Genomic DNA, 11,310 nt, shown 5'->3' on the forward strand with positions numbered 1-11,310 from the left:
CTTTAAATTGCAATCCCTCTGTTCAAAACGAAAGTTCAGTGGGTCATACCGTCTTCTGACCCTTGTTGTGGGACATTAGCGCAGGAGAGGATGCCCCCCTCCCCCCCTCCCCCCCCCAATTGCCCCACTCTTACCCACCCACATCCGGCTTCCCACCCGCAGACACGGCCAACTGTGTGTAGGGACGTCCGACCAAGCTGGACGTAACACGGGGGGGGGGATTCGAACCGGCGATCCCCGTGTTGGTAGGCGATGAAAACAGACCGCCACGCTACCTGGACGTCCCGCGGGGGGGGGGGGGTGTTGACACTGTAACCATATCACATACTTTGCGATGTGCCGTACCGCTACGTTCGCTAAAATCACAATCTCCGTTAGCGTTTCGATCGGGCCGTGTCACGGCCGTCAACGCTGACGTCATTTTTGCGCGCCTGCCGAGGGTCCTGTCGGGAGCCCGGCTGCGTCGCACAAGTTGCTCGGCGTGTGTGGACTAGGTCAAGCGACGTCCCGTCGTCTGAAGATGTCCCGCTGTCTCAGCGTGTTTATTAAGTTTGCCCTGGGTCGCCCCCAGAGGGCAAATCCAAGGTTTTTCTCCCCCGGGCGCGGGCTGAGCAGCAGAGTTGTCGTGAGCTCGTTAACCGGAGGTAAATTGGCTGTTGGTTAGCTACTTCGCGTTAGCCTAGCCGGCTTGACGCGACTGCTCTGCGATATTGCAGAAGTCTTGCTGTTGTCTGCAAGAGTTCTCACGCCGCACTTGCTTGAGATTTTTCTTCTTCTTCTTCTTTTTTATGAAATGGCATTTCACGTTAATTATTTACTAAATTGTTTCATGTGTTAATCTTAACATGACGTAAGATGTATGGTTATCTTAACAGATGGCTATGCATAGAATGAAATGACAGCTCTAGCCAAGCCAACAAGTTACATAAAAACCCGCTCAGGACCACTGCGGACCACTGTAGCTTTCACAGTTAACTAAAGCACACCACTGGTATTGAATGGTCAGCTGGTATATTTTAGGAGGCTAGCTATGTACAGTGAAACTCGGCACAACTTACACTCCCCTTCCTTGGCTAACAACTCCCCAAAACACGATTATCTTGCGATCAGATGCCCAGGCCAGACAACATCAGAGATGGTGCAGCAGACCCGGAGTGTGGCGCTCCCGGCACGGTGGCTTGGCCCTGAACCAGTACATGTACTACAGCTCCCAGGAGGCTGAGAAAGCCTCTGAAGAGGAGCCTCTGCATACCATCATCAGTGATACAGAGAATGTGGAAGGTGATAGGAAAGCTGCAGACATGTTCAAGTATTGCTTATGCATCATCAGTTATGCTATATGTCAGACTCTAGATCACCTCAGCATTGCTTTACCCTTTTATCCGTCTAGGTAGCTTCTTCAAACATGAGTTTCAAGCTGAGACTAAAAAGCTGCTGGACATTGTAGCAAGGTCCCTGTACTCTGAGAAGGAGGTGAGTTGGGTGGGGTGAGAGGGGTGAGAGGGACAGACATATGGAGAAGGACCTGAGCCTCATAAAACTGGCATATGTTTTAGAACCAAAAGTTTGCCAGGCCTGTACGTCATGCAAATTTTGCATGGTTAAGGCCTTTTGCCTTAACCATGCGAGAATCACATAGGTGGACACTAATGCTTTGAGGCACTTTACATGACCACTAACTCTTCAGTGCAATCATGCACTCCAACCATTTACTCTGGCCTCTTTTGATCCTTCAGGTGTTTATCAGGGAACTGATCTCCAATTGTAGTGATGCCCTGGAGAAGCTACGTCACAAGCTGATCACAGGAGGAGGAGACACCGCTCCTATGGAAATCCACCTGCAGACTGATTCTGCCAAGGGCACCTTCACCATCCAGGTACACTTGAAGCTCAACAGCTGCCCTGGAGCTGTCTGGAAGTTGTATATTCTGCATAGATCCAAGAACACTCTTCGGCCCTTTTACTTTTTCGCATGACTGTCAGTCTATCCTTTGAATTTCAAAAATAGGATATCAAGGTACTATTGAAAGCCCACACCAGTCCTTTCCTGAGACAGATAACATTAATTATGTTATTTCTCCAAGCCCCATGTTGAATTTTTCTAAGGTATCTCCATTTTGCCTAATTTTCCACTCAGTGTATTTTGATAGTTTGCCACCTGGTGGACCAACATGGTACATCAAGTAAGGCCATAAACTGGTGAGCATCCAGATTTCTCCTTAACCATCCATTCTGCCCCCTTACAGGACACAGGAGTTGGAATGAATAAAGAAGAGCTTGTGGCCAACCTGGGGACTATCGCCCGCTCCGGTTCCAAGGTAGCTGGGAGACCCTTATGTCCTCACACCTTCACTACTTTTTATCTCTGTATTATTAGCTAACATGGATCTCCGATCTCCTATCTCTCTCAAAATTGATCCAATTAATTGATTTATTTTGATTACTTATTTATTTGGTCGTCATTTTGTCATAATGAATCTCCTTTCCTTGACTTGACTTGACTTGACTTGACTTTCCTTCTTGCAGGCATTCTTAGATGCCCTGCAGGACCAAGCCGAAGCCAACAGCTCCATCATCGGTCAGTTTGGAGTGGGCTTCTATTCTGCCTTCATGGTGGCCAACCAGGTGGATGTCTACTCTAGGTCTGCTGAACCTGATGCACCCGGATACAAGTGGTCGTCCGATGGGTGAGAGAGAGGACGATATATGTTAAAGGAAAGGGAGATAGTTGATTTAATGGTTTTGAGAGGTTTGACAGAAAGCAGCCGGAAGGCTGTTCTCCAAGAGAATTAGGGGTGTATACACATGTCCAGGATACTGATATAAACGTACTACCTCACACATTTAGATATTACCCATTAATATCTAAGTTATGTCATAGATTTTGTTATATACTCTTTTTCTTTTTCCTTTGTAAGACTGTATTATTATGTCCTTGTGCTCTTTGTGCTCTCATACACTGCTATATTTTTGCAGCCCCCTTCTTACTTTTTAACTCTCTTGGACACAGAGACTGATTCATTCTCCACATTTAGAAATCGCTAAAAGAAAAGACCTATTTAAATTTTCTTTTGTCTAAAACTTTGCCATTCCATTCTCTGCTGCCATTTTCCCATCTTTGTTTTATTCCGTATACTTTCTATAGTTTTATTCTTTATTCTCTTCTGTTATATGGTTTGTGTGATATTTTGGTGTTTCCTTTATATTATTTTAATGTGTTTCTGATCATCTTGACAATCATGATGTAAAATAGAGGCCTATTTTTAATACAATAAGATAAACACCGTTTGCCATTCTCTTGCAGCTCTGGGGTGTTTGAAATTGCTGAAGCTAGCGGCGTCAGACAAGGAACGAAGATTGTGCTGCATTTCAAGGATGACTGCAAAGAGTTCTCTTCTGAGGACCGAGTTAAAGGTACCCCCAACTAAATAACTTGACATTAAGCAAAGGCTTCATTTTCAAAACTATTACCACAGTAAGTGAAATGGGACCACTGTATTATAGTTATGTGGTTTGTCAAAGTGTTAACCAGTTTCAACAAGCTTGTCTTATACTCTGGTGCTGCTAACTGTTGTCTGTCTGTTTTTATAGAGGTTGTAACAAAGTACAGCAACTTTGTTAGCTTCCCCATCTTCCTGAATGGACGTAGACTCAATACGTTGCAGGTGAGCCTTGTCCCACTCCGTCTTTTCTTGGGCTCCACACAAGCCGAGTCTCACTTGTTTTTACTAAGGGGCCTTGCCATGTCATTCATCCTCTAAACATCTGTCTACAGCTGGTGTTTAAATGATTATCTGTAGTATTTTGGCTATATTATGGCTTTGCTGGAGACTGTTTCTAAGTTCTGTACCTTCAAAAGGGAGATATTGACATGTCTAATTTGGTTCTCCCTCCATGGTCTGTATTGCCTCCAGGCACTTTGGATGATGGAGCCAAAGGAAATCAGCGAATGGCAACATGAGGAGTTCTACCGTTATGTGGCCCAGGCCTACGACAAGCCCCGCTACACCCTGCACTACCGCGCAGATGCCCCACTCAACATCCGAAGCATTTTCTACGTCCCAGACATGGTACGTTTAGATAAAGTCTAACTCTTTTCACTAATCCCGAGATTGAGTTAGAGAGAGGGAGCTGGATCTGAGGTGCTGGAGAATGGTGAGGGGGTGGAGGAGTTGGAGAAAGTGGGCTAGGGTGCGTTGATGCTGATAGTGTCGTTTCGTTTGTACAATGACAGACAAGGTTGATTGTATGAATGCTTTCTAGATAACAGTTCTGTTATATGTCTTTATGCATGCTCAGTAATCCAGCTAAGAAAATCACACAAAGTTGAATCAGCTCATCTGGACACAACGTTTATTGAGAGAAACTTTCCATCACTCATCTAAATGACCTCTCCAGTCTCAACTGACTGCAGGTATCTCGCCCTTATAAACAATACAGTGGAACGACCGAAAACAATGATCGGTTTCATATGCAAATTGCCGTGACCATTAACTAGAGTTTCAACCCCCATGTGTACTATTCACTGAGGGTTTTTGGAATGGCTGCAATCACAGCATTGTAAGATGACGACAGATGTACTCTTAGCCCCCCCCCCCCCGGTTCAGGGATGATCGTTCCCTCTTCACATAGATGTGAAGATGCCTCTTTGACTCCCTGTTCAAACCAGCGTTTCTCTCTATCAAGGATGGTCACATCCTCACCCTTGAAAGAGTGGCCACTGGCCTGTAGATGGTGTAGACTGTGGAGTCTTGGTGTGACACGTTAGCTCTTATGTGCTGTGCCATCCTCTTGGCCAGCATCTGTTCGGTTTCCCCGATGTACAAGTCTATGCAAGCCTCCTGGCATTTAACAGCGTACACTATATTGCTCTGTTTGTGCCGGTGGACCCGATCCTTGGGGTGGACCAATTTCTGGCGCAGCGTGTTTTGGGGTTTGAAAGCCACTGAGGCAGTGAAACCAGAGAACCCATAACACACCCATGCTTCTGCCTTTAGTACTGAAGGAAGTAGAAAAGCACACTCTGATGTCCTATCCAGGGATGCCACCTAGCCATTGGTTCAGATTTGTGGACGACACTTGGGTTCTAATTAAATCACAGGATGTACCACATTTCACCGACCACATTAACTCTGTGGACAACCACATCAAGTTCACCAGGGAGGATGTGAAAAATGACAGGTTAGCCTTCTTACACTGAAATTGCAGTTGGTGATGGGGGACATTTGATTGTTGATGTTGACCGTAAACCAACACATACTGATCAGTACTTAAGGTTTGACTCCCGTCATCCACTGGAGCACAAACTAGGAGTCGTCAGGACGCTGTACCACCGAGCTGACAACGTCCCCACCGACACAGCGGCCGGGGAAGAGGAGAAACCCCACATTAAACAGGTCCTGGGTAAGTGTGGTTATCCTAACTGGCCGTTTGTCAAAGCCAGGAAGACGCCCAAACAGGGTACCAGCTGATGGAAGAGAAGAGAAGGACAACAGCTGCCTAAGCATAAACCAGTAGTGATCTGTATGTGGCGGGAGTGTTAGAACAGTTGAGACGTGTATTTTCCAAACACCGCGTCTCAGTTGCTTTCAAACCCCAGACAGAGCAATATAGTGTATGCTGTTATGTGCCAGGAGGATTGCCGTGGCTTGTACATCAGGTAAACTAAACAGACGCTGGCCAAGAGGATGGCACAACACAGGAGAGCTAACGTGTCACACCAGGACTTCACAGTCTACACCAGGGACAGACAACATGGTCCAGAAAGGTCCAGTGTGGGTGCAGGTCTTTGTTCCAACCAAGGAGTTATACACCTGAGTCTACAAATCAAGGTCCTTAGCAAAGACTATTGATTGACTAATAGAATCAGGTGTGTAACTGCTTGGTTAGAACAAATACCTGCACTCACACTGGACCTTTCTGGCCCATGTCGCCTTTCCCTGGTCTACACCATCTACAGGCCAGTGGCCACTCTTTCAAGGATGAGGATGTGACCATCCTTGATGGGGAGGAACGCTGGTTTGAATGGGGAGTCAAAAGAGGCCATCCATGTGGAGAGGAAACGACCATCGCTGAACTGGGGGGGGGGGGGTGCTAAGAGTACATCTGTCCCATCTTACAATGCTGTGACTGCAACCATTCCCAAATCCTCTGAATAGTAGAATAGTACACATGCCCATTGAAACTCTAGTTAATGGTCACGCCTATTTGCATATGAAACTGGTGGGGGGGGGTTTTTCCGGTCATTATGCCACTGAATTGTTTATAAGGGTGGGGATACCTACAGTCAGGAGGTCACTTCAATGAGTGAGTAATGAAACGTTTCTCTCAATAAACTTGTCCAGATGAACTGATTAAACTTCCCGTGAGTTCTGTTGTACTGTTGCGGTGCTAATGCAGACGTGCTGTCCGAACTTATCTGTCAACAGAAGCCGACTATGTTTGACGTGAGCAGAGAGATGGGCTCCAGCGTGGCTCTGTACAGCAGGAAAGTGCTGATTCAGACCAAGGCGACCGACATCCTGCCCAAGTGGCTGCGTTTCCTCAGAGGTCTGCACCCCTTGTCTTTTTTTCCCCACAACTGTGTATATCGCCCCCTTAACGATAAACGTTGTAGGGAAGCGAAATTAGATTATTGAGCTGCTGAGTTGTTATCTCAAGTGTTTACATATCCGTGTGTACAGGTGTAGTGGACAGCGAGGACATCCCCTTGAATTTGAGCAGAGAGCTGCTGCAAGAGAGCGCCCTCATCAGGTAAAACGCCAGCTCTGCAGCCTTTACTGTCAGACAATTGGCGCTGGAGTTGTTCTTTGTTAAACCTAGTCCGGTTTCGCCGTGGAGTTTGACAACTACTACTGATCAGTCTTTACCTACATCTACACAGGTTTTCACTGTATATCAATATATCTGGTATTAACTGGGTAATTTATTCTCAATCTTTGCCTCTATACCAATCTGTCATATCTGTTTGTTCACTTTTTTTTTTTCCTGATGTTTTTCCCCCCGGTTCCTTTGCCTACCTTACCATCTCAGGAAGCTCCGCGATGTGCTGCAGCAGAGGGTGATCCGGTTCCTGCTGGACCAGAGCAAGAAAGAGCCAGAGAAATACAGCAAGTTCTTTGAGGATTACGGCCTCTTCATGAGGGAGGGTATCGTCACCACCCAGGAGCAGGATGTCAAGGTCTTCCCTCTTGGTTTCAGATTGTCTGGGCAAAAGAGCACATATGTTTGCGCATAGTTAGAATGAAGTAAATGGGTTTTCTAAGAACAGAGGTAATATAATAATGATAATAAAACAATGGAGTCTTGGTTGCAGAATATACAAATACATAACCGTGGTTAAGGAGACTTTAAATGAAGTGAGAAAATATTCAAGTGTCATCTGGCAATAGCCCGTCATTTACCCACGCTGTGTTTGCACAGGAGGACATTGCAAAGCTGCTGAGGTTCGAGTCCTCTGCGCTGCCGGCAGGCCAGCAGACCAGTGTCATGGAGTACGCCTCCCGCATGAAGGCTGGCACACGCAACATCTACTACCTTTGTGCCCCCAACCGCCATCTGGCAGAGCACTCCCCCTACTATGAGGCCATGAAGCAGAAAGATATGGAGGTAAGGCCCGGTTCTGACAAATATTAATCGAACAGAGAAGCAGTTGAGGGTGTTGTCAGGACAGGAGTGGAGCTCTGCTCCCTGATCACTTCTGTGCATGTTGGACCGCTACAGTGGTTTGATAGACACTTATACTCCCACCCCAGCTTTTTTTTTATGTATTCTGATTTTTCCCTTTTTTCTCCCAATTTAGTTGCCAATCGATCCCTATTTTAGTTCCAACACCCACCCTCGTACTGCATGCGTTCGCCAACTGCATCTCTCCGGCCGGCAGTCTGGGAGGAGACACCTCCCCACTTCCGTGACAAGGCAAATCCAGGCCGAACCACTGCTTTTTCCCGACACACACAGAGACGCATTCATGTGACGAACACAAGCCGACTCCACCCCCCTCCCGAAGACAGCGTTGCCAATTATTGCTGCTTCATCAAGTCCGGCCATAGTCGGCTCTGACGAGACCGGGGCGCGAACCCCGGTCCCCAGTGGGCAACTGCATCGACACAAAGCCGATGCTTAGACCGCTACACCACCGCGGACCCACCCCGGCTTTTAGAGTCAGACAATTCATTGTGACATTCTGCACCTTAATTCTGTCTGTCACTTCCTTGCTTCTCCTATGGACTGTGCTGGTGTTGAGCAGTCCATTTGACAGAGACGTGTACATATACTCACTCGTATGAGCAGAATCTCCGCTCCCGTTCCCTGAAGTTAGAGATGTGCAGCTTCTTTCTTTTGTTTTGCTTTGCTTGCATCAGTTTGTCTCTTGGACGCTCTATCTGAACTGCGTGTGAAACCTGGTTTTGCGTTTCCTTGCAGGTGCTGTTCTGCTACGAGCAGTTTGACGAGCTGACCCTGCTCCACCTCAGGGAGTTTGACAAGAAGAAGCTGATTTCTGCGGAGACAGACATCGTGGTCGACCACTACAAGGAGGAAAAATTCCAGGACAGCAAGCCGGGTTAGACTCCTTCTCATATCTCCAACCATCACCAAATTGTGTAGCTGAGCACATGAGCCGTTTCAATCCATGTTCAGCAATTTTCAAGAAATATTTATTTTTGACAATTTGAAAAACCCTAAAAACTGAAATGCAAATCGGGTGTTTCCCTAAGCTGAATTTCTGTGAGGGAATTTAGTGCAGATGACTACCTCATTAAAAACGAGTCAGGTGTCTGGGTAGCGTAGCGGTCTATTCTGTTGCCTACCAACACAAGGATCGCCGGTTCGAATCCCCGTGTTACCCCTGGCACGGTCGGGCATCCCTACAGACGCAATTGGCCGTGTCTGCGGGTGGGGAGCCGGTTGTGGGCATGTGTCCTGGTCGCTGCACTAGCGCCTCCTCTGGTCAGTCGGGGCGCCTGTTCAGGGGGGAGGGGTAGCGTGATCCTCCCATGCGCTATGTCCCCCCTGGCGAAACTCCTCACTGTCAGGTGAAAAGAAGCGGCTGGCGACTCCACATGTATCGGAGGAGGCATGTGGTAGTCTGCAGCCCTCCCCGGATCAGCAGAGGGGGTGGAGCAGCAACCGGGACGGCTCAGAAGAGTGGGGTAATTGGCCGGGTACAATTTGAGAGAAAAGGGGGGGGGGGTTAAAAAAAAAGAATCAAAAAGAGAGGCATTAAGTGGACAGGCATTAAGGTTTGCTTGCCACTGGAGAAATGTGAAGATTCCGTATAAGCGTAGTGTATTTTTTCAATATTGATGATCTTGCTCCTTTCTTCAGTACGTGGCGTTTCTGCTCAGCTTTTGTTGTTCACAACAGATGGAAGCATAGCTAATGGTTTAGCAGGCTTTTCTTATCATGTCCTAATTTAATCTTGACCCGTTTGTCGCCTTTGCTCCTGTCTGCAGCCTCTGAGCGTCTGACAGAAGAGCAGGCTGAGGACCTGGTAGCCTGGATGAGGAACGCTCTGGGTCCCGTCATCACCAACGTGAAGGTAGCCAACCCACATTTGGACTAATGACCAAACAAGGAAGAATTTGGCATCCTGTTTCTCATCTTGTTAACATACGACTTGGTTTTGACACCCCCCACCCCACCCAGGTGACCCCTCGTCTGGATACCCACCCAGCTATGATCACAGTGCTGGAGATGGGTGCCGCACGACACTTCCTGCGCACCCAGCAGCTGGCCCGCAGCACCGAGGAGAGAGCTCAGATACTGCAGCCTACACTGGAGATCAACACCGGGTGAGGGAAGGGAGATAAATGAGACGGGGCAGGATACGTAGGATGGGCGGGATCAGAAAGGAGTTAGGATGAGGAAGAGGTGGAGTTAGGTGCTTTGGGCTGGAGGAGACCCAGAAGGGATTATGCTTGAGGAGATTAAAGAAGGCAGAGGCGGTATTAAATGGTGTTAATGACCTTTTGTGTTTGTCTCTCCTGCACTCATTCATGGTGCTTTTTCTCCCAGGCATGACCTGATCAAGAAGCTACATGCACTTAAGGACAGCAACTCTGAATTGGCAAGACTGCTGCTGGAACAGGTAGAGTCTGCATGCACGCACACACACCAAACACACACACACACACTCAGTTTGGGCTGTCAGTCAGCACAGCTGGTCAGTCTGTCCGCTTCAGTTGTGGTCAGTTATTCCATCAAAATTGGTTCATTTATTTTCTTGAAGCCTGACACCGTTGTCTACTTTTGATTGGTGTTTGATTACAATTTTATTTTATTTCAGATCTACGACAACGCCATGATCACAGCAGGCCTTAATGATGATCCCAGGCCCATGATTTCCCGTCTCAACGACTTGCTGACCATGGCGCTGGATAAGCATTAAGGGCCCACGGTACACATAGACATGAACAGTACAGGTTTGCATGGGCTTTGGTGATAATGGCGTCTGTAGCAAACCTTCCCCTGTGGGCCCTACACAGCTTACTCCCATCTTCAGTCAGCACCACAAGCCGGGTTTCCTTTCAGAGCCCTGTAATCCTCTGCCCCTTATATGGAAACAGTCCAAGTTACAGGATACTTCAGATCCTCTCATGAAGAGTCCAGAAAGGCCTTCCGGGTTTGGATTAAGGGAAGATGGACTACTAGAAACCTTTTCCATAGCATCTCTGGCAACAGTCATTATTTTATTTTTGTAAGGTTCGACTTCGGTGCCATGAAGCAGATCTGCATGCTGAGAACGGGTTACTTCTGTGGCGTGTTTTATGGCTTTGACGTCAAGGGGCTGCCGGTAAAACCGATATGTTCAGGTGCGTCGTGTCTTAGAAGTTCAAGTATCAATTTGCCCAATTTCATTTTTATGGATTAGTTTTTGTTTTGTTTTTTACTTTTGTTTTTTTACCCCCTCATTTGATGTTCGGTTTTATTGCGGACTTTCAGCGAGCTCTGCGTTTTGAGTTTTCCTCTCGGATTTGTGTGTTACGCTGCCTCAGTGTAAAGGAAACATTTCTCCAAGTGTTACGAATGTTTGTTAATAAATAGGTTGGGGGTTTTTTTTTTACCCTTAGATGAACATTTACTTATCAGGAATCGGTTCTTAAGTGGTGACTTAACAGTTCTTTATGCATTGACACTTTTGGCCCCGCTAACTTCACTGTAAACCAGTTATAAACATATACAGATGTACTGTGAGCACAGCGTTTGTTTAACCATCATGGCGTCTGAATTGCTTTACCAGTCAACACAATGTCGCCCTATGATTTATGCTACACACAATAAGTTGACAATAAATGTGTTTGTACATTC

The 11,310-nt window shown here is 47.0% G+C and overlaps 1 protein-coding gene across 1 annotated transcript; it reads left to right on the plus strand.

The window, feature by feature from the left end:
* Positions 1–494: 494 nt before the first annotated feature.
* Positions 495–11,283, plus strand: trap1 (TNF receptor-associated protein 1). Its single transcript, XM_056288068.1, has 18 exons — positions 495–644; positions 1,111–1,281; positions 1,391–1,473; positions 1,737–1,877; positions 2,247–2,318; positions 2,527–2,687; positions 3,305–3,414; positions 3,592–3,665; positions 3,915–4,070; positions 6,429–6,549; positions 6,684–6,753; positions 7,033–7,180; positions 7,423–7,608; positions 8,425–8,563; positions 9,456–9,541; positions 9,649–9,794; positions 10,018–10,090; positions 10,289–11,283. The coding sequence occupies exons 1-18, from the start codon at positions 521–523 to the stop codon at positions 10,388–10,390; spliced, it is 2,163 nt and encodes a 720-aa protein (XP_056144043.1). The 5' UTR covers positions 495–520; the 3' UTR covers positions 10,391–11,283.
* Positions 11,284–11,310: the final 27 nt, after the last annotated feature.

The sequence above is a fragment of the Lampris incognitus genome, chromosome 10 (assembly GCF_029633865.1).
Source record: "Lampris incognitus isolate fLamInc1 chromosome 10, fLamInc1.hap2, whole genome shotgun sequence".
Taxonomy (NCBI): Eukaryota; Metazoa; Chordata; class Actinopteri; order Lampriformes; family Lampridae; genus Lampris; species Lampris incognitus.